The following is a 24153-nucleotide window of genomic DNA, read 5'->3' as shown; positions in this document are numbered from 1 at the left end:
CTGTAAACCAAGCTGTGATTCTTCGATGAAGGGTGGTATACAAATAAATAATTATAATAACAAAAAAGTCCTGCTGCAACATTCTGGCCTGAGAATTTTATTAATGTTAACATGTCAATAAGTTTATCCTTTTACGGATGTTGACATTAGGTGACTAAGTGGGTGGGGGGAAATCTCCATGTGATGAAACTGGTTGAGGAAACCCACACTAAAATGTTCTAAGAAACGTAATGTGTGAATTTAGCTGTGGATGCACACTTCATCCCCATCATTATGTGAACAATGGAAGAACACACAAAAAGAAGAAAGGTAATGTGTGTGTTTTGGAATAATTCATGGAATACAGGTGCCTGGTTCACATGTCACACTATGGCTTAATGCAAACATGTGGGCTCCCAGATATAGACTTTGCTCCTCCCTAGTTCTTTTTGTTGCTGAGCTAAACCAAGGTTAGGCTTAGCATATCATCTGAACCTGGGCTCATAGTTAATCTGGAGCAGGCTTCCTCAAACTCGGCCCTCCAGATATTTTTGGTCTACAACTCCCATGATCCCTAGTCAGCAGGACCAGTGGTCAAGGGATGGTGGGAATTGTATTCTCAAAACATCTGGAAGGCCGAGTTTGAGGAAGCCTGATCTGGAGAGACTGTGACCAATGTTTGTTCTTGGTCTGGAGACAAAGCAATGTGGCCAGGTTCATCACTCCAGGAACCTGCACATTTGACACCTGCATTAAACCAAGGTTTGGCTTAGCACAATGTGCAAACCAAGCCAACGTAATGTCAGACAGCTACTGGTTACTGCTGCTTGATTAGATTCCTGGAAGTTAGTCAAAGTTAGCACCTACAATCTTCTCAAGCAATTCATGTAAACTACACAACGGAAGGTAAATAGGTGACAGCAGCTTCAGGTGCAAAGACACAATAAAACTACAAGGGGGGGGGGGAATGTTTGCTTTTTATGTCAGAGGAGATGTCAGTACCCATTAATAAATCTATCTGCTAAATCTACTCTTATTCATGAGGGACATCACTGAGTTAAACTAAAATAAATTATCTTAATTAAATGGAATTGTTGTCTTCCTCCCGCTATCATTCCCAATTATTACATCCTAATCAGTCCTTTTGGGAGAAAGCACGAGAAAAGGCTGAGAGGTACATTGCCTATAAACAATTTGTCTCTATGTCAAGAGGTGATTTTTTAAAATTTTCGTTAGTTGGGCCTTGAAATGCATCCTGTCCTTCATAAACGGGATCAAAAGTTTAAAAGGGTATCAGTTCAAAACAGAAAAAGGAAAGCTTTTTGTGTCATCAGCCAAGCACTACTTCCTCTTAGGCCACTCCTGCAATTAAAAGCCTTGAGCAAGGCAGAGGCAAATAGGAAACATGCAAATCATTTGTTTAAATGAGAGCTGAAGGATTTAATTTTGACCTGAACGGCAAGGTAATGCAACACAGAATGCGACCCTTTGACCACAGCATAGAAAGGAGGCTAGGAATAAAGTTTCAGCAAATGTAATAATATTGCGCTCTAGGCCAAACCATTTGTGCCTTAGTCTGGCAATATGCTAAATTGGGATATTATGTAAAGTAGATAAAACAAAACACACCACAGCTGGTCTATTAGAAGTATGTGGATTCCATGTATCAATGCATCTAACCACTTAGAATCTTAGGACTCAGGCGTTGTCTACGCCAGACCATTGCAAAAGACAGATTCCCCACACTTAAAGCCATGTGTGATACTCATCTAATACATGATGAAAAACTTCCAGAAAAGGAAATTCGACAATGCCTTTGGGCAGTCTGCTTCATTGTACTAACATCTAGGGAGTATTTCCTGATATTCAGCATAATTCCCTCCTTCTTTGGTGTTTTGGTTCAGCTTGACCCCATAGCATCTTACATTGTACTCACAAGTTTCTCTTTCACATGGCTCCTTTTTGAACATTTGGAAAAAAACCTAACCATATCCTGGCTTGATCTTCTTTTCCTTTTGCTATACCATCTCATTCATTTGTGACCGAAAACCTATTGTGATAGATATGAGTTTGATGAAATTGCTGTAAGTTGCCATGAGCCAACAGGATAGGAGAGGGTTTAAGAATAATAAACCGATGGATGGAAACTCTTCATTGCCTTTGCTGTTTTTCTCTGCGGATGGAATTATATGGTACAAAAATAAAGAAGGGGGCTGCTGCTAAAAACAGAAGCCCCCATGTCAAGTTCTGTCCTCCCCTCTCTCCATGATGTGTTGTCCAACTTACTTCGTGTCCTGGCATCATTATGCTAAATGTTGCCTTGCCTTGCTCCTGCTCCATAGTGTCAGCTGCTAAAAGGCTGACCCTCAGAACAACAGCACTGGGGCATGAAATAAACTGAATTACATGCTACAGAGGGAGGGAGTCTGACATGGGCTGCCATTTTCAACCACATACCTCCAACCCCCATTTCTATGTAAACAGGAATTAGGGATGGGGGAGGAATTAGATTCAGTTTGCATTTAAAGGTGAATCTACCTGCTTTGCCCTTCCCCAAACAATACATGAACCAAAACACAGCCATCCTTTTAAATTCACACCTCTCTGAATTTTGCAATGCAGTTTTCCAGCTGAAATTGACAGATTCGGCCATCCCTAGTTGGGATAGACTTTTTTTTTAATGAGCACATGAATTATTCGTTTTCACTCATCTAAACCCTTTTCACACTAAGCCACAGAAAACAGGAGGGTTTCAGCTATGTTTAAGATTTGGATTCATTAAAAGTTGGTATTCAAATCAAAAAAGAGGGCTTGGATGTGCAAAGGATGCAGATGAACATTTCCCTAGACTTCTCTTAGATCATAGATGAAGCGTTCCATACAGTGGTCACGGCGAGAATTTTTGCTATCTGAAAAAGATGTGAAGGTGTGTAAGTAAGCTTGCTTTCCCAAAAACGATTTCCCAAGAAGGAGCAACTGCCTTTAGTATACAGTATATGCAAATTAAGTACATTTACAAATTAAGTCCACAATGCCTCTACTTTGCCATTTATTCTCAAACACAACTTGGGTATGTGACAGCAATAACTGGCCTCATCATTCACACTCCCAAAGGAATGAGTGGAGAAGAAAGGAAACGGAATGGGTCTTGGGAAAAGAAAAGAATGGAATACATAAAAGCTGACAAAAGATTCCTGCATTGCAGGAAGTTGCACTAGATCACCCTTGCGGTCCCTTCCGGTGTGGCTGCACAGGTGTTGACGCATTGCTCTCTTGTCTTCCCAATGCTGTGTGTTGCTTTTGACTGCTGAAAGAGAAGGGGGGGGGGCAAGGCAAAGAAGCTTGGATCTCTATGGGCGCACTGCAGGTTCAGTGTCAAAGTAGCTCCACCACCGCACCTGCACAACATCAAGCTCCCATTGCCTGACCCCTCACCCTCTCGGTAAGTGGCGGCAGTATATGGTGTTGGGAAGATGGGAGAGCCATGCAGCCCTGCCTGTGCAGCCACACTGGCCATTGATGTTCCTAGTACCCATCAACCTATTTTACTACAGTCAATGTCCAGGATTCAAAAATAGACTTTGCCCAAACAAAACAATGACATTTAACAATAAAATTACTTGTGGCCATATAATGCCATGGAAAACCAGATACAGAAAGCAAAGTTGTTATTAAGTGGGAGGGGGGAATGAAATGAAGCATCTTGGAAAATGGGGGCAGAGGGAGACACACACTGATATAAAAAAGGCAGAGAAACCTCTCAATATTTGGATGGAAGTGAGAACTGCCTTTAGGAGCGTAGTGACACTTAGAAATCAATGGAGTAATCCAATATTTTTACATAACTGGGTTTGGGTACCTGCCCCCCATCCCTCCCCAAAAAGGGGTTTCTACCAAATAGTCCAATAAAGACTATTGGTCATGGAATGCTGCCTAAATGTAGTGGGGTGAGCAAGATGAAAAAGCAATGGGGCGGAATAAGGGGATGGAATGGCTAAAACCCCAAACAGAAGCACTCCAGTCTGTGACATGTTGACAAAGGGCCCCTATATGTCTTATTATAATGTAACATAGGAAAATAATTCTAGATCAAAATGACAATAGCAGCAAAATTTCCTATAGCAGGGGGATAATTCAAATTCTTCTTTGCACCAAATGTTGTATGGTTTGCTCATTCATTAAAGGTAAAGGTAAAGGTACCCCTGCCCATACGGTCCAGTCTTGCCAGACTCTGGGAGGTACTAAAAGACGTCTTTACAATTACTGAGATCACCTTTTTTTTACGAATAATATTCTATATATAATGAAGTTCAAAACACTGTCAATGAAGGTGGGTTGTTGTTTTACAATAAATGGAGTAAAGACAGCAACTGTATTCTGATTTATTAATCCAATGTTCCTTTTAAAAATTAATGTTTTCCAGGGCATTGGACTGTTTTTATTTATTGTGGCTTTGAATTTCCGCTTACAGAAGTTTGAGAGAGAAACAGAGTGAAAGACAGACCACAGCTACGCAAGCCTGCTGACTTCTTATAAAAGGGCTAGTTTTAAACTTGTTTACACAACTGATTTCAAATTAATTCAAGATGGTGGCTAGTTACGAGAAAAAGACCGTAACAGGGATTTTGATTAAAGAACTTAAACTCAGCCATGTTCAATTGACCAGTAATATAGGAATTTTAGCTCCTCATTAGGTATCCACCTTCCCCAAACATTCGCCTTCCAGATGTTTTGGACTACAATTCCCATCAGCCCCATCCAGCTGGGGGAAGGCTGGTCTATATCTTTTATAGTCAATCGATTGAAAATTGTACAATTCTGCAATTTAGGTAAATTGTGGGGAATAGTATCAATTGTTTGGCATATTATCAATGCACTGGTTTAATATACCTAATATTTAATTGTGCTTTTCAAATTTAAAACAGTATCTGGAATAAAGCTGAAAGTTTCCCAAGTTGGTTTGACGAAACAACCGTACAAGGACAGTTTCCTACACTGCAGAAGTCCCCATTTAGTGGGGACATATGTACATACAGAGTAGAATTGCCCACTGGTGAAGGCCTTCTTGGTTCAGGTTTTTCAAGCAGTGAGCACCATAACGGACCAATGGTCTCCCCAACTGGCACTCTTAACTTTGTTCAAAAGATTTGGACGCTTGCTATCTGTGGCATAGAATATAATAGCTTGTAACTGCATGACATTTCAAGGGATAGTTTTTGGGTGAATGGAACCAAGGAGTCTGGGAAGCAGCCACTTTGGAAAACGTAACTCAAAAATTAAGGGTGGCTAAGGGGCAGAAAAAGACAGAATCGGTATGGGCTGCAATTGTTGATTTCATAAGAAAGTCTTGACTATGGTCACCCACCATTACTGATATATGCTCGACTATGGGCTTCCTAACACAGATCCCAGCTGCTCTGAAGAAGGAACTTGTGTACAATTTTTATTTAATTTGTAGATTTCCGAAATACATTAATATACTAATTGGTTAAATATTTGTCCTGCATGCCCAGTGGCAGTGTACTATTTTAGTCCCAAATCTGAGGTTAATGTCATTTATGTAATATACATCAAGTACAAAACTCTAAAATGCAAAATCACACTCATTAGAACAATGCTGAAAATATTAAGGAAAGCTCAGTGTGTGTGTGGGGGGGGGCTTTTTTCTTTGTTCAAACAGCAGAACGTATTTCAAAGCAGTACTATGGACTACCAGAATGCAGGTCTTAGAGAGAGACGAGATAGCATTACACTATGCAGTGAACAGCACTGAAGCTTTACAATTCCATACGGTCATCATTCTCTATGATGAGAGATATACTAGTGGCCTCAAAATGCACTACATTTTATCCTAATGACTTCTGGCAACAAACTACTGCATTTCATACAATTGAGCTTAATGAAGACCATATTTTTTCAGCTTCCTGCCAATGCTCATTATAATGCATTTTTAAAATTTTCTGTGATGCAACAGCTAGCTATACGGAACCAAAATATTAATGCAAATTGGCATTTCTAAGTTTAAAGTGGTCTTTTGCATAACAGAACCAAACGTTGGGAAACTTGAAAGAGTGTACACAAACACAAGTGACTCTTAACACCATAATTATTACAGAGAGAAATGATGGTTTGTGCAGAGCATCGCGAGACACATGATAAAGCATCTGACAGCTTGTGACACTGTTATCTCCTGATGCGCTGTGTTCGTATCTTAATATAAAGAGGTTGTCTGAAAAATACTCAGCGTGCATTTGAACTGATAACAGAAGAAGAAAAGGAGACAGGCTACCAATCAGAAGTTCATGATTTTGAAATGGAAGGGTATTTTTGCAAATACTGACCTAACTAAAAAGTTAGAAGGCACATTTTGACACCCACTCACAGTGACATATTAACTGTGTAAGCTTATGGTTATTACTAGTTTGATCATGTAGATCAGTAACTTTTAGCCTGTGCCATGATGAACCAAGCTTCATCTTAAGTGGCAATATGCACGCTTACTTGGAAAGTAACTCCAACTGTGTTAAATGCTGTAAGCATGTTTAGGATTGAGCACACTGAAAAGATCCCCACCTAGAAGTATGCATTGTATCCAGCTCCACACGGATCAAAACAAAAAACATCACCATGCAGAACTCCTCTTATAATGCAGTATGGCTATGCTATTCATGTTTCTTCAAAGCAGGCTACTGCAAACCTCCCTATGCACCTTGCAACCAGACATCCAGCTCAGATTTGTACAGTCATAGCCATGCAGGATCCAAGCCACCATTGACACCCGCCTGATCTCTTATTGCCTTATTCCAAACTCCCTGAGATTTAGAACGCAACCATCACTGTGACCCTTAACCAGCATAGATTTGCCTATAGGAAGGGCTGTAGCTCAGTTGGTGGAGCATCTGTTTTGTACGCAAAAGGTTTCTGGTTCAATCTCTGGCATCTCCAGGTTGTACTGGGTGAGAATCCTGCCTGAAACTCCAGAGAGTCGCTGCCAGCCAGTGTAGATGTTCCTGAGCGATATGGATCAATGGGTATACGCAGAGGCGGAGCTAGCTGCTCCAGCACCTAGAGCGGCATGCATGCTGTGCACCTGGGGGCAGGGATAGCCGCCCACGGGGGTGAGCATCCCACGGGGGTGCCGCCTGTGGCAAGCGTCCCATGGGGACGCCGCCCCTAAGGGATAACACCCAAGGCAGACCACACCCACAGCGCCCCCTTCTTCCGCCAGTGGGCATAAGGCAGCTTCCTATGGTCCTAAGAAATGCCATCTGTGCTAACTGTGAATGCTGTTAGGGCAGAATATATCTTGCGACAGAAACTCTACTAATATGCTTCTTGAATGTGTGAAGTAAATGTGTTTACTCAGACCAGGGGTACACTTTTAGTGCCACCGCCATTGTCACTTCCTCAAACAACCATGTGTTGTCCACAGGAACCCGGAAAGAAAGCCACAATGCACAAGCTTGTGATCAGGACACCTGCACAACCACTGTAAATAATCGTAATTTTACCCTGTACATGAAGAGGATTCAGATCATCCACAAAAGAAAAGTCAGATGTACATTACAGCCAATGAAGACATTGCAGGCTGACTCGAGCACTCACTGAATAGACATTTACATGTGATAGCGGCTACAGACTTATCTAGGAGTGTTAATAAACAAACAAACAAATCCCAACATACATCAAAAGGGCACTTAAACATGTGATTTGCACAAGTCTCTTTTACATTTGGCAACCACTCCTAAATGGAAGCTGATTTGGGCTGCAAGAATTACCCGGTCGTGATCCCACGGAAGTCATTGGCAAAACTGATATCATATTCAGTAATGCAGAGCTGAACATTAAGCTGATCTGTTGTACAGCTGGAATTGCTTACAAAAGCTTCCAGACACTACATGTTAGCATGCCAAGGATTGTGCCTCCAGGTAGTTTAATTTGGATTTTCAACTGAAGATCCATGAATTTAGTAACAGAGTGAACCTTATAGCTGACTAGTTCAAAGTGTTAAGATAGGCAAACAAAACGTAGCCATAATGAAAGGAACTGTTACAAAGTAAGAGTGAGGTTTTAATGACCAAAATCCTAAAGTGCAAGTTGTTCTCACTCCTGCAGGGATAATTCTGACTACCAAAAGAGAAAGGAATGTTGTTTTTAGAAATATGTGTAAGTATCACAGTCGAGGATCAAGCAAATACAAATGTATTTTATACTTCCTTGCCAGATAAGCTTATACTTATATCAATGCACATATACTCTTGGCCAGTGGTCGGCAAGGTTTATTTCGCCTGGGCTGATTCACTCCAACGGAGATCCCTTCTGCATGTGCACAGAAGGGCTTCTGCACGTGCACAGATGCGATTTCCGGCACAGCGGAAGTGAGTTCCTGCGTCGTGCTGGTTTAGAGCAGTGCGTGGGGACTCGCTGAGCGGGCAGCTCGGTTCAGGAGCGGCTCGTGGGCCGGTTAAACGAGCCCCGTGGGCCACTTGTGGCCCGTGGGCCTTTGGTTGCCTACCCCTGCTGCTTTTGGCAATTCCTTTAAACCACATATATTACCCTTTAAATCAGCGTAGACAATGTGCTGCCCCTCCAGTTGTTGCTGGAATACAACTCCTATTAGCCTCGGCCGGCATTGACAGTGATCAGGAATGATGGGAGTTGTAGTGGAACAATATCTAGAGGGTATCCCATTGGCTACTCTTACTTTAAATAATAATTCCAAAAACCAACCAAGTACATTAATATTTCTAAGCACATCACATTTCCTATATGGTCAGAATGACACCTACCAATCAATTACTCCCCCCCCCCACCCCCTGGCCACCAATCAGTATGGATTCACGCCTCCTTCATCTTTATTAAGCATTATGTAGCATTACATCTGCACTGAAGTTCATGATAGCGGTGGTTAGGCTTAAACCAGAGCTTGACAATATTTGCAGGTTTGCACATATTGGTTAAAGGTAGCCGTGGACTGTGCTACTCTCAGTGCAGGTGTGATATAGTTCAGACTGAGAAATGAAGGGAGGGAGGATTCCTGCAGGACAGGGGAAGAGGGACCCTGCGGAGAACCTCTTGATCCGTATGTTTCGGGCACAGGGGTTCAGTCTGATGAGCTGCATGCAATGTGACAAATATAAATACTTGGTATACAACCCAAAGTGTTCCTCACACATTTATTTTTGAAACACAGCAACAGACCAAGTGTGTCTGGAATATAAATCATTATTGCAAATAAATACTGCGCAATTTAAAGAAACAGAGCTGCTTTTGCACACCACACTAAGTCAAACCGTCGCTTAGAGAAAATGTTCGAGTGTACAGGCTTTAGGAGAGGAGATTGTGGCTGCTTTGCCCCTTTCGCCATGCGAAAGTGAAGCCGTTCTTTGGCTTAGTGTGTTGCCTGAGTTTAGCTCCTCCCCCGGGCAAATCACAAGCCTTAAACCAGGGGTCAGCAACCTAAGGCCCATGGGCCACAAGTGGAGCATGGGGGTCATTTAACCGGCCCACAAGCTGCCCCCAAACTGAGCCGTTTGGCGAGTCCCCACGTGCTGCACTAAACAGGTGCTACATGGCGACTCGACTCCACGGCGCTGAAAATTGCGTCTGCGCAGACACAGAAAATCACGTCTGCGCAGATGCTGGAAAACGCTTCTGCGCAGATGCTGGAAATTGTGGGTGGGCGCACTCATATGCATGATCCGGCCCACAGAGGGATCTCCACTGGAGTGAAACAGCCGAGGTCAGGCAAACCTTGCCAACCGCTGCCTTAAACCATAAGATAAATGTTGGAAACAGCCCTTTGTTATGCTGCAGGGAGAGTTGTACCATGAGCCAAGGTTCAGACGACACCCTAAACCAGACTATGGCTTGGCTCATTGTGGAGTAGTAGGAAAACAACTAGGGGAGACTAAAGCATCTGCAAGCTCAACTCCAGGAGCCCTTGCTTGAGGATACACACTCAGCCATGGTTTGGGCTCAGTGTAGTGTATGAACCAGGCCACAGAACACTCTTCTAACAGTCTCCAGCTGTTCTTTTGGCATTCGTTTAGCATACTGTATAAATACATCATGGCAGACTTTAGAACCTCAGTGACAACAATGACTAGATATGTTATTTTCTAGTTCTCAGGCAGACTTTTTAATGAGAAATGTAGGAACGCTCCTCCTGTGGCACAAGCCTCTTGATCTCCAAGCCAACTAAGAGAGGACTGCGTAGATTTTTGTTTGCTTTCCTTTGGCTAACGTATGGCAACTGTAGTTATTTTCTCTTCTAATACTACAATCCTGTGCAAAAACCTAACACAATTGGAACTTTATTCCAAGTATGTACAGGATCAGGCTTCCAGAACTGTGAGAAGTAGTCTCAGATCAATATGTTTCTGTTCTGATTACTTTGGTTAATCAGTAACAATATTCAGAAGGAGGAGGAGTAGCATTTATTATTTACTTCTATTTATTTTATAACCTGAGGTTACTCTATATAAATGTAATGCACAATAGTGATGCTACAAAACCTGGGTTGCAATAATCAAAGAACTGAACCTTTATCTTGTCCCAGTTCTCGTCAAACATCAGTTGAGTAGAAAAGTGTTTTTGGCTGTTCCTGGTTCAAAACTCAGAATGGTCTATTCCTTAAAACTCAAGGTACCATGGAAGTGAAGATGGAATGGATTTCAAAATATATTTATTGTTGATGAACCACTCTCTCTGCTTTGCTATTACTTTCCAAAGGATGGATGTTGGGATATTTAAGCCTACTCTGCCCTCACCTTGGCCTTCTGAGGTTTTTTTTTTTTTTTTTTTTTTTTTGCAGCACTCATTCTCCAACCCTTACTATGCAAACACATTGGCTAGTAGCCTTTCTTGGTCAAAGCAAGACTTGCCACAAGAGTTAAAGGGCAGGGAAGCCTCTGCTTCATTCTCACACAACCCAATTCAGTTTGTGGTCCAGCAAAAGGACACTTTGACCAGAGATACCTTCACCACAAACTCTGCTTCTGCTAACCTTCAAAGTCCAGAACAACATAGGAACAGACACGCATCTTTTAAAAACCCATTTAATTAGTATGCTCTTGATATGTGCATGCAAAACAAAATTAGCCACCACCACCATCCAATGAGTCTAACTTGGAATCATTTTTCAATGTGTGATCGGTACACTGCTGTATGGGGGAATTCAAGTTAACACATGTAAACTAGGTAGCATGTATGTAACAGGGTTCCCTCGAGTTTGGCTGTGGGTTTCCTTGCTGGACTGATCTAAGCCAATTCCATACAGTAAACTTCTCTCCTTTTACCTGTCTATCTCATTTGGCCAGTGAGAACAGAAGATCTTGAAAAACATTGTACGAAACACATGCCCTTTAATTATGTATCTATTTAGATTAATCAGTACCTTTCCCTTACCTTTTTTTCTACCACCTAACTCTTACTGTAGCCCACTACAGTACATTGGCAATAATGTACAATTTGTCAATCATTCTATGTACATTTGAAATAAGATGTCAGGACTGTGTGGCAGTTAGCCTGGACAGCAAAGTGGTCATCTGAATAATCTACCGTGCGCACAGATCCTAGGTTTACTGTGGCATTTGGTGATGAGTCCAGGTAGACAAAAACAGTTTGTCCATCTTGAATATTTGGATTTCCAAGCAGAGGGATTTGCTGACAAAGCACTCTCCAACTCTGATTCTATGACTGAAAGAAACCTCCAACTGGATAGTGTGAATTGCTCCAAGCTTTGTGTATTTCAAGCCCATTCTTTCCATTTTTGCATAACATTTACATATGTGCTTTTGTTGGTGGTGCTCAAGAGACCACCTGGTAGTATCGACTCTTGCACCAGAATTATTGGTTGGAATGCACTGAGCTGCCAAGAAGGTGGAATATGATAAATGTAAGCATCAGGGCCTAAATTTGCCTATAGCTTTAGAAGGTTATAATATGCAGGTTATAATTCTGAACAGTGATATATAAAAAGGATAAAATTCTAGCAGGTGACATTCATTGTCAGCTCTGGTACCTTGGGGGGGGGGGGCAGGTAGTTTTAATTGACCCAAAGGTAAAACCACCAGCAATATCTCTAGACATACTATGGGAAAGCATCCATATAAACACATGGAACCTATTGCTAATGGAGACCAAGTTGACACTGGATATTCTACCCCTTTGTATACATTTTTGGACTGTGTCAAAAAGGGGTACGCGTGTGCCTTTTGCTTCCTGTAAAAAGTGCCACCACCTCTTTCAGGTAGTGCCAAAGGTAGTGGCAGCATTTGTGAAGCCCTGTTTCCAGTGATGTTCTCACCATGATCAGTCTAAACAAGCTTCATTTGCCCTCAATCACAGCATAATGTAGCCAAATCTAATTTGCCGTGTGGCGCTATCGCCGCTCCTACACAGGTGTTTGATGAGACCTATATGCAAACAAAAAATGGCACCACAGCAGCAGCCAATTGAGGCAACGAACAACAACAAACGCTTTGGAGGGAAAGGCCCCAATGATGCTGAAAATTTTATGCATTCTTATTAAATACACGTAGATTTTAAGTAAGTTGCAGGGGACCTTTCTCTCCCCCCCCCCCCCACTCCCATGAAATCCCATGCCAACTGATGGCACCAAGTGATTTGACTGAATTAAGTAAACATGGCAGCAGCAGCAGCAGATATACATTTTAAGTGCTTGGAATAGATTTTGCAGAACTGTTTTCCCCTTTAAGCATACGTACCTGGGAGTAAGTCCCACCTAACATAGAGGGAGTTACTTTGAGTAAATATGTACAAGATTGTGCTGGTAAAGTCTGACGTATTCTAAAACAATGTTTAGAGATGACAAACAAAAGAAGCACGGTTGCTCCTAGGGTGTATGTGTTTAAGATGTATTGTTTTATCATTTAAACACTTCTTTGACAATACAGATTTATGTGTCTGTAGAAATAAAAACAGTGCAAATGAGTTTCTGACAATGCAGAATCTACATCAAATGCATGGTTTCGGGATTTTGCAGAGTTAATCAAATTCCATCCACATTGGTTTTGAGAGGGGCCATTTTAACAAAGGACCTTTCCAGCGCAAATAGTAAGGGTGTTTACGAAGAAGGAAGCCCCACTGACTTCAATGGAACTTACTTCCTGGTAATAGTGCATAGGATAAGATCAAATGTTCAAAAGGGCTTAATTTATTATGTAGCTCCTTCCTGTTGTAAGTGATTTCAAAACTGCATGTGCATATTTCCGACAGCTCCAGTCAAGAAACAGGCTTGCTTTTATTTGCAAGTGCTGGGAAATGGGATTACCATAGGCAAATCAGAACATATCATATTACTGTCCAACCATTCACATGCTTAGTACTACACAAGGTCTCTTTTTCAGGTGTTAATAGAAAAATCAATTTTGCATCACAACAGCTGGGATCGTTTTAAATATCACAGCTGTCAGAATTTGAAAATAAGTAATCTGAACCTGGCCGCTGTGTTGAAAATACACTAAAATGAAAATGCAGCCGATCTGTATATATTACCCCCTTTGCCAATCGAACTTCCGGTATCACTGGACAAATATCTAATAACAGGTTTCAGCATTTTAGCCAGCTAAGGCAATGGTAAATGCATGGGATTTATTTCCCACATGAAGCAGGTGAGAAGCTCACCACCGCAACAGTTAAATTATCTGTTTTATGTATATCCTCTTAGCTTAGCTGGAAAAAAAAATAATTACAGAAATAGTGCTAACTCTTAAAAAACCCAACACCTTGATTTAAAGAACATTCAATCCGTTTATGTAAGTATTTTGCTGCCAAGCCAGTCTTCCGATTAAGTAATAAATGTGATAAATATCAGGCCTTTGTAATCCTAGAAATTGAGATGCTTGTGTTAAGGTGAAACTCTTCAATTGTTTTTAGTCCGTGCAGAAACAATTTAACCATTTCTTTCCTAACAGTTAAGCCCTGGAACTATTCTGGGAAGCTATTAATCAAGTCAGAATATATCTATAATGGGACTAACTTGACTTCCCTCAAACCCAGAGAAAATGCATTAATTTAAAGACTATAAAGAAGTATGGTAAGAAAGATTTATTTTGAACTAATGATAAACAGCAACAAGAAACGTTTTCAGTTTCTGAACAGGGAGTGGCCGGATATGAAGCCAGATGAGAAGTCACACCCTCCACCCCAAAATATGTCATGGGTGGGAGTTGAACGCGCCACTCAGGGAACGCTCTTGTGAGCTCAAAGGCACTCTCTGCATGGCACTTTCCATGAGCTCAAAGGCATTGCTTGCTTCATGTGTTCTTGCACTGTGCTCTGGTGCTGAAAGGGGAAATGGGTCTAGCCTATGAGAACTTGTGCAGAGACCCTCTGAGAACTTGTGTAGCATGGTAACCAACAATGCAATCTCAGAAGTCATAGAATCTTAGAGTTGGAAGGGACCACGAGGGTCATCTAGTCCAACCCATTGCAATGTAGGAATCTTTTTGCCCAGTACGGAACTCGAACCCACAACCTTGAGAGTCTCATGCTCTCTGAGTCCCTGGTTCACAAACTGCCCTGGCCACAAAATTCAGCAGGCAGCATAAGGAAAGCTACTATTTGACCCTCCCTCTCGTCTGCACTATGGGAAGATTTTTGCAATGATTTCTGAGATGAAGTGCTTTGATTACACTTTATATTGCTATTTTTAGTTAGGTACAGAGAAATACGAAGGAGTTCTTCATGCTGCCATCCTTTTTGTGAGCTCCCCTGTCGATAAATGGGCACATCAAATGCTGCTGGCATAACCAGATTACCAAAAAGCATCTGCAAGCATTACAAAATGGCCCATAAAGTTCACCTTGCTGTTAAAACGGTAAGATGCAAATACTGAAATGATTCCATTATTATTAATATTATTACATTTCACAAAGGCACTACGCATCAATAACACAACCACCATCCTTTTAATCTTTAGCCACGGAAGAGAACTCTGAAAAACAAAACAAAAAGCAAGGCAAGGAAAGTAATTGTTACTGGATGAGGCTTCATCTTAAAAAGATATCAGAACATGCAATGCTACGTGGAAACTACTGCTTGCATAGAAAACGCCACAAGAAAGCACACAATTCAGTGAGGAATGGTATCTTTCAGTGGAATTTAAGATCATATCACTGTGCACTGGATTGTGGCCCATATCTGGACGGCGATTCTGAATGCCCCCGCCCCCCGGAAATAAATCCCAGTGCTCTCGACTTAATTTGCTCTCAAGCTTATTTTGTACAAAGCAAAGGGAGGGGGCGCTTGCATCTGGGCCACCGTGTTTAGGACTTGGGTTCATAAGTGGATGCGGTTAAAATAAATAAATAAACGAAAACCATCAGAAACTTTTAGGCAGTACATATCACAGAAAGTGTATTTTCCCCACTTTCTGAATATGCGTTTACAACCTGTACTAAAAGCTTCAGCACTAATCAAAGTAAGCAGAAGACATCCAGCGAAAATTACACTAAGTATATTTTCTAGCTGTTTCCATCACTCCCCACAACTGCTCACAGAAACAGTCAAAGAATCATGGTGATTCCTCGCCTGTTGGAATTGTTGTAACAGGTGCAGTAGTAATAAAATGTTGGGCAATCAACTTTTTCACGATGATCTGTCAGTTCAGCTTAATAATGCCATTAAGAATGCAAACATTTCTGCAATTTATATTTAAAAGTCAATAAAATAATGGGGTGCACCACTTATCCTTTTTAATTTTTTAAGTAATACATTTGATTATTTTAATCATGTCATCCTTTAACTGGCTGGGCTTAAATATTCAGGCAGTATCAATGTGGATTCCATCCCCCCCAACCCTCCTTTCATTTTTATTTTTTTTTTAAAAGCCATTGAGCAATTCTTTCTTGCTCCCTTTAAAACAGAGACTATTTAGGGACAATCAGCAGACATTCGACGTTCAGTTGTTCTTAAGGGCAGGGAAATAAGTGAAATAAATCTTTTATTAAAGAGGAAGGGTACTGTAATTGACCATAAAGGAGTGGGAATCTGAACCACAGCAGTCAAATAAAATAACTTAGTAATAATAAGGATCAGCTATAAAAACTACCCGAGTGTAATTACAGGGAGTTTAGCTAGCAAGTGCAAAATGTTTCTTTTTTAAATGCCAAAAAAAAGAGGAGAGAGAAAAGAAAACGTTAATATTATAGACTCTCCCATTATAATCTGCAGTATTACTAGTGCTCAAGGTTTGTTAGTCTATAATTCTCAGTGAATCGCCTACAGAGGTGAAAAAGCCAAGTCAAATGTTAGCCTGGATTGTTAACATCCTCTTTGCATTTTGCAGGTCAGCTACAATAGAAGCAGCTGGAATCTAACATTCTCCACGCTGCCCCACCAATTACTTCAACACTGCCTTCTCACTGGACGAGTGTAATTTGGTCTCTATGAAAGCTCAGCTCTGGGTCCCCTGAGGACGGCAAGCAAAGACTACATATTTCAGGGGTGTCTGAGCAGAGACACATCGCAACCCTGCTTTTTCATTTGCCAGGCTTCAGACTAGCCTTCTTTGGCTTGAGTTTCGTTCAATGCCGAAACACACCTTCTCTTGCAACAACCAGGTTTTGTACACTGGGATATTTATAGCAGCTGCGCTCTTGCTTAGGCACCTATTAAAAACGGTGCAGGTGTAGTACATTTCCTCTATTTAATTTTTTTTTATTAATCTTTCGGGACATCACACTAATAAAACAAAAAAAGGGGGGGAATATACCACACATGCCTATGTACACGAGCATTAAAAGCACACGTGAAGAACTCCACATTATAAAACAGGAACGCCCACAGAATCATCATCACAATTAGCTGATATGATATTATAAATTGATAAAATCTTAAATAGTAGGAGTTTTACAGGGACTAGTGGCATGACTGCGTATTTGCAAAGGTTCCTACGATGGCAACTATACTGGTAATTCCAACAAGACAACCGCCAGCAACAACAAAAACAACAACACAACTTTACACATGCAGTCAACATGCAACTCTACTTTTGTCTGTGAAACTGTCCAGGGAGGGGGGTGGATATAAGACTGTTCTAGTTAAGTGAAGGATGATAAAGTTGCCCTTTTGACATGCTAGCAGCCATATACTTTAGGACGCACAAATGCTTTAAGGATTTCACTTCATACGCACATAGCAGAGTTTCTAGGTTACTCCAGTGGCAAAAAAATGTGAACCTTATTGTTTTCCTGAGCAAATTCTGTCAGATGCAAATTTGGCGAAACAAAAATATGGCGTATTCAACTGAGGAAATGTTGTGTGTTCACCACAACGTGAAGTCAATCCTCTGGGTTTTTAGGGAATATATTTCCCCCTCCATCCTCTACCCCAAGATGTCTTTGGAGACAGACATCTGCCACGTGTATAAGCACAGGAAGCACGTCAAAAGCAAACCTGGACCGACAGACAACTGCCCAAACAAAAGTGAAGCGGATCCACGATCCAGTTAAGCTGAATTACGACGGCTGAAGCCAATTTATCCCCACCCCAAAATTGACTGCAGTGGCAGTAAATAATTTCAGCTCGAGGACTGAGAAACTTCATTGGGTTGTGGATCGGGCTGGCAGCATCTCACACTGTTTTCCATATGTGACAAGAGTCCCATAGACGGTGTGGTGGCTGCAAGAAACGGACAGCAGTTGCCTTTTCCAAATGCCCTTAAAAAAAAAAAAAAAACCAACGGGAAAAACCCTATTAGTGAATGAAGATGACAATATGCCTATGAATTTAGACAGCTCTTGTCTATCTTTCGCTCTTTCTAAACACAGCTTGGTGCAATATCTCTAAATCCTAGGTCCTTGACATACTACGGCAATTTTACAGTAAACTGAGTATAACATGAACCAGACATATTCTCGAACAGGAAACAAACAGCTCTTCTGCACAATTTCCTGTAGATCACTTGGAAAGGTATTTAAAGACTGTACTGGCAATAAGCATTTTTTAAATTAACCTCCCCGCTCCCTTCCCAAACCAAAATATGCACTCAGCCCAAGATGTTGAGAATGCAGTATTTTTCTTTAAAAGCGAGATGTATTAATTTCTCAGAGCTACCTCATCCATTCACCATTAAGTGAAACAGCCACCACGTATAATTTTATTTGCAAAGAAACTGAAGGAGAGCTTTATTTCTGCAACCATGCTGAAATTCATGCTTATTACAGGGAGGTGGTCAGCGTACGATATGCTACAAACATATGTGAGGGCTCTGAGCCAACATAAAGCTGCATTCGAAAATGATGATTTAATCAGGGTTCCGTCTTTAAACATATCTATAATGTCAGTTCAGCAAATAAACAGAATAACGGCCACATATATTTTTGCACCATAAAGCGGCAACACTAGATACCATTGTAAAAGTAAAGGTTTAAAAGCAATTAATTTATTTTAGAAAGGATTTCCACCACGGTTATTTCCATAAACTCCTGCTAAGCTGTTTTGTTTTGGAAAGGGTCAGGAATAGGCAAATGCAGACACATTAAAATTAGTACATACTCATCTTTCCCAACCTTTTTCTTTTCATGGTATCAAATGGGCGGTTTTGAAAACTATTCATTTTAGATCCAAGTTGAGCAATGATTTGGAATTCTCCAACAATTTAGAAAGATAACCAATGTATACCTATATATTCTACTAGCTATTTTATTTTGTAAATATAATGTAGAAAATGCAGACCTATTTTTTTAAAAAAACCCATATAATTAAAATATCTATTTATTATACTATTTGCAAAAAAGTTGCAACTGTAGTATTGCTTATGAGACTGAGATAACTATCACAGCATACATGTTTCTAACTCACATGCACCATTTGGGTATAGGCTCCAAAGATTTCAATAGAATTTCTTTCTGCTTAACATCGTTTGAATATGCTCCTTTATTTCTGACCTTCAGTATTTCCAAAATTCAAACACTAACACTGCATTTTCTTCATGTTCATGCCAGTTAAAAATATGAAAAATGGATTATAGTTTGCTTTTTTTAAAATACAAAAAACCCTAGATTAAATGCAGGGTATCTATTGGCAGGTGTTGTTTTTTGTTTTAAAAATGCAATTTTACAGGAAAAGGGACAACACTATCATGATATTCATCATAAGAGTTTTTACTCTTCATTTACTAGAGTTCATATAAGGAGTTATCACACTATTTGGCCTAGACTATTAGCAGGAACAACACTATGAACTATTCATCTCTGTCTTAAGAACTTTATGGAGTTGAAAAGGTCCATAATAAGAATAGCAGACATAATACAAACATAAAAACTCATTAGCATTTACTTTTTGTGATTTGATAACTTGACAAATAACTATTTCAAAACAACTAGTTGGTAAGATGGCTTGACGCTTGTTGGTATAACGTACAAAAAAAGAGCAATTATGATAATTATAGGGTTCGCTATATGATTTAACACATGCGCATGCGGGCGGGAGCCAATGATGGGAGCTTAAAATACTATTAAGTGAAAGTTTTGCCACTTTTGTTTTCAATTTCATTTGCAATAATGTCATCTTTTCTGTCTCCGTGTTCTTCCAAGTATGGCATTTGATCAAACAACTGCTTGCTAAAATCTCAGTCATGTGCAATTAGCAATGCTAAACATCAGATTAAAAAAGTGACACTACACAATTTCAGACCATACATGCTATCACAAATATCTTAAGAGTCTCAAGAAGCAAAACATTAAAGGAGCAGATGCTCTGGCAACATAGTTATTGTGCGCAATGTGTTACAGAACCCAAAGCATGCATTATTAAAATAAATATGGATAAGAATTAATTTAAAAAACAACAACAAAGCACGATAAATTTAAGCACTGGATATTATTAGTTATAGTGAAACGTATGCTGCAACCGACCATATGATGTGTGTTTGAAGCATTTCCTCTAAACGGTGCTTATTTTTTAATCAGCTAAAAAAACTGAAGAAATATATGTCTTTTAACAGGGGGAAAGGAAACTATTCTGCTACTTCAGAGAGAAGGGATGACACGGACAACAGGTGAATGTGGGAAAAGAAGTGTATGGTTTCTTTAAACACCATAACACATTCATTACGAAAAGAGCAACTCTGAGTACTCATCGGTCAGATGGATTTACATTTTGAAGAGAGAGAGAGAGAGAGAGAGAGTTTATTCCTCACCACATTCTTCTTCCCTTACATACAGAGGAGATCTGGAATGATTTTACATCCCCCACCCTATTGTTTATTCCCAGGGAAGACCTGCTTCCACCTAGCTGCTCTCAGTTCAGAAAGTTCAAACTGAATTTAAACAAGTAATTGACTTGTCAAGGGAGGTGGGGGGGGGGGGAGAGAAAGAGAGAGAGATGAGGAGGAGGAGGAGGAATTCCAAACTATATCTTGTTTAAAGACAAAAAAAGTCATGCAACTTATTGTAGCCTGTACTTTCCTCCGACTAAGTGGAGAAAGAGGTGCAACACCCGAAACGAAATCTAGCATCCGTCCTCCCCCCAAACAGGCATTCTAAACAATTCACGCAGGGCATACACAATCTCTGCAAGATGCCTGGCACCCAATCAAGACCTGCATTATGTACAATCCGAGCTAGAACGATGCTGGCCACATAAAAAGGTAGCCCCGCAAAAAGACAGAAACACAATTTCTCCCCCTCTCCCGTCAAATGCCAAGATTCTGGCCTCTTCCACAAAGACCCTGTAACTTTACCATAAGGACGGATTCCTTATTACAGAGCTGAATCAAGGAATTTCCAGGTTTGGGTGTTTTTTAAAAAAATGCCCTCTGCTGATATCACCAGTGTTTATTATTTCACCTCCCACCCCACAAAAAGCTTCATGTGCAGTGTGACATTTCCTGGTCTCTTTTTGTTGAACGCATACCAACAGATTTGTTTTTAATAAATGCCATTTAATGGTTCCTATAAATACATTTCCTCTGACAGTGCTCTTGATTTTTATGAGTAACATCCTCCTTTCCAGACTCTCCCTCCCCTGTCAAAAAATCAACTCCAACTGAAAATATTTACTAAATGGGGGGGAGTAGATGAAGGGGGGGGGCATTACCAGCAGTATGATCTCATGTCCAGAATTTCCCTTCTAAACGTCTACAAACCACATGGATGCAATTGTACTGTGCGTGGCCACCTTAGCATGTGCGATGCATGTTTAATCTATTTTACTTTTAATGAAAGTTTTGTAACTTCAGGCCCTCAGTGATAAAAGGACAGCCACTTCATTTCATTGATGACCTCAGTCACTCACCCTATCAAAACTACCCCCATGAAAAAAAAAAAGTATTTTCTTCTACAGAAAACTCTGCAGTTGTGATATGTAAATACTGGACACTTTATGATTTTTCTAATGTTAACGTTTGCATTTATTAGCTCCCCCACATGCTCCAAATGCAGGTACTGGCTTCAAATGCAATAGATCAATATATCAAATGCAATATATATGGCTTCAAATGAGATATAAATATAGCTATAGATATAGATATAGACACACACCCCTAATATATAAAGATGTATTTCTCCGTGTTTACTTAAACTCTCCTCTTTCTTAACAAACTGCATTCATCCAGAATATTATTTAAAAACATTGCTAAATACCTGACGAAGACAACATCTCTTGCTAGTAAGTGTTCTAACTGAGGGTGGAACTGAGTTATTCCAACAGATGTTCATTCATAGGGATGGGTTTCTCATACGAAATAATGTAATCTCTATATATTATACATGTGTGCTTGTATAGCACACGCTCATATGCATGGCATAATTAGTTTGCGCTGTCCCGTACCTTTGAAAAAGGCCTTGGTTCAAGCTCTAATAGTTCCCTTTTGGCCTAACTGCTCTCCCCATAACTGGTATCAGACGAAATGCTGAAAAGTTGAGTGAATGCAGGCTGCCTTCTTTCCAGAACTTCCACATTTTATTTTCCTGTGTTTTTTTCCAGCAACACATCTCTTTACCTCAGCAGCCCATTAAAAGATTTTTATTTTTTATTTTTAAATCTCTTTTTTTCCTTCCCAGGACCTAGCCAGGAATAAAAAATAAATAAATAAATAAATTCAGCAGACTTCCAGATGGCAAGTATAAACCTTCTGCTGAGGTTATCCGTAAAATACCAGACACTATTCCCCCCCCCCTCCTTAAATAAAGTGTTTCTGAAGAGAGAGAGAAAGAGAGAAGAGAAAAAGAAAGAAAGAAAGAAAGAAAGAAAGAAAGAAAGAGAGAGAGATGCAGGGAAACATTCCAAACATTGTAAAGTGATGCTTGCAATAATTGGTCTTTTTTGTTATTTTGCATTATTTTATTACTGTTTCTCACTGAATTCATCAAATGCTCAGCGTCTAGCGTTCTCTGTCAGTGGCTGCTAGGTAAAATGAACTCAGCTGCAGACCCCGACTCGGGAAGCTGAAATGTCTCGTCTCAGACAAGAGAGAAATGCACTAACAACTTATCTGCACAGAAAACTGATTTCTCCCTGCTTGCATTAATAATGCCCTTGTTCCATACAGACCATCCAGATAAGTGAAAGAACGACTGGCTCAAAAACGACCAACTTTATGACTTTAAAAAGTTTCAGGCTGTAAAAAGCATTGCAATCTATTTTGAAGTCAGTTTTTGCTTTTTAAAAACAAAATAAAAAATAAACAAAACAAACGAAAAGACCAGCTTTCTCTTTCTGATTATAAAGCCCCCACAACCCCCCTACGCTCAATAGTATATATAACATTAGCAAGAATTAAATAGCTTACGGAATAAGGAAGGCTGAAGTAGTCCAGAACAACTTTCAAAGCAATAAATGCAGCAAATGACTCTCATTCCTACAACAATAAAACTTGTCAAAATTACACCTTTAATTACAGAGCTAGCTTACCGCTTTGCCATTATAGTAGTACATCAAAGAGTTTCCTCCCATGCCAGGGATTGTGTATGCGCAATACATGGTCTCGTATTCTTTTTTTTTTCCCCCTCTCCAGTACCACTCTTAACAACTTTTTATTTCAAACTCGCTGTCCCTTTTTTCACAACAATTCCTTCAGTCGCATTTTCCCATATGGCCAGGCCAAGCATGGTGAATATGCAAAGCAGGGAGAAACCATTCCTGACGTTAGGGGTGGGGTGGTGTGGGGAGGGGGGGGGGAGAGGAGGTGGCTAGGACTCTTCTGTCAGACAGTTAACTTTCCACAGCAAATCTGGAAGCCTTCCCAGTCCCGATTTAGCCACAATTCCTAGTGCATGCAAGAACAGATAGCTTCAACTTTTTCACTTGGATCCCCCCCCCCCCAAAAAAAAAAACCAACTCCACACCGTGGAATAACGGTGATTCTTAAAAGAGATTTTGGAAAGAAAAATAAAATAAAGATTTATTTTTTTAGAAAAAAAATCTCCCCACCAAAAAGCAAAACAAAAAACCCCAAGTTGCAGCCACACTCTTTTCTCCCCTAAAATTTCCACTCAACTGCCTTAGGGTAAAAGTGGAATAGGGTCCATTATTGAAGAGAATACAAATGCAGTTAATTGACTCCCCCCTCGCTCTCTCTCTCTCCCTCTCTTTCTTTTTTGTTTTAATTTGATTAAAAAGCGAGTGGCAGGAAGGGAATCGTATGATGCACATCTAATAACTCTACCATCTGTCTCTGCTGCTGGCTGGCTCCCAGCATTGTACGCAGCTGCCTGAGAACTCGACTCAGAGAGAAAAAGAAGGGGGGGTGGATAAAAAAAAAACCCACCCAGCAGCCCCCCGTCTCTGACCTCGCTCAAAAGGAGAGAGGAGCAGTGTTTTCTGACTGCCTGGTCAACAACCTACAAAACGAGGGTTGAGAATGAAACAGAGGAAGATTGCTTCAAGCCCTAGCCTCTTTTTAATTTTTTCTCTTCTCTCTCTCTCTCCCCCCACCGCCCCCCCCCCCACCGCAAAGTCACTGGGCTTTCTTTTGAAAGCAGGAAATAGGTTAGAGGCATAGAACGTAATTCAGCTTCAGAGCTGGCATTTAATGCTTAAAGGGAAATAAATTGACAGGCTACTATAGAACCCCCCCCCCCGACAGAGCACTTGCTCTTTTCATTTGGGGGGGGGGGGGTTGGTATGGTGGAGGCGGACGGTGTGTGTGTGTGTGAGAGAGAGAGTGTGTGTTTGGGTATTGGAGGGGGGGGGTTGTTCTCC

General features: G+C 40.5%; 1 protein-coding gene across 19 annotated transcripts in view; it reads right to left on the bottom strand.

Moving 5' to 3' along the window:
* Positions 1-24153, bottom strand: part of TCF4 (transcription factor 4) — a 344984-nt gene that overhangs the window by 82107 nt on the left and 238724 nt on the right. For 2 of the 19 annotated variants that reach the window (XM_079994846.1, XM_079994848.1), the window contains exon 1: positions 22864-23056. The exons of 16 other annotated variants lie outside the window; for them this stretch is intronic. In XM_079994846.1, the coding sequence (XP_079850972.1) occupies positions 22864-22932 (69 nt within the window). In that variant the 5' untranslated portion in view covers positions 22933-23056. Of the gene's footprint in view, positions 1-22863; positions 23057-24153 lie in introns of those variants that run through there. One more of the 19 variants, XM_079994847.1, reaches the window with a different exon arrangement.

This window comes from Podarcis cretensis (assembly GCF_951804945.1).
Source record: "Podarcis cretensis genome assembly, chromosome: 11".
NCBI lineage: Eukaryota > Metazoa > Chordata > Lepidosauria > Squamata > Lacertidae > Podarcis > Podarcis cretensis.
This window is presented reverse-complemented; position numbering and strand designations above follow the sequence as displayed.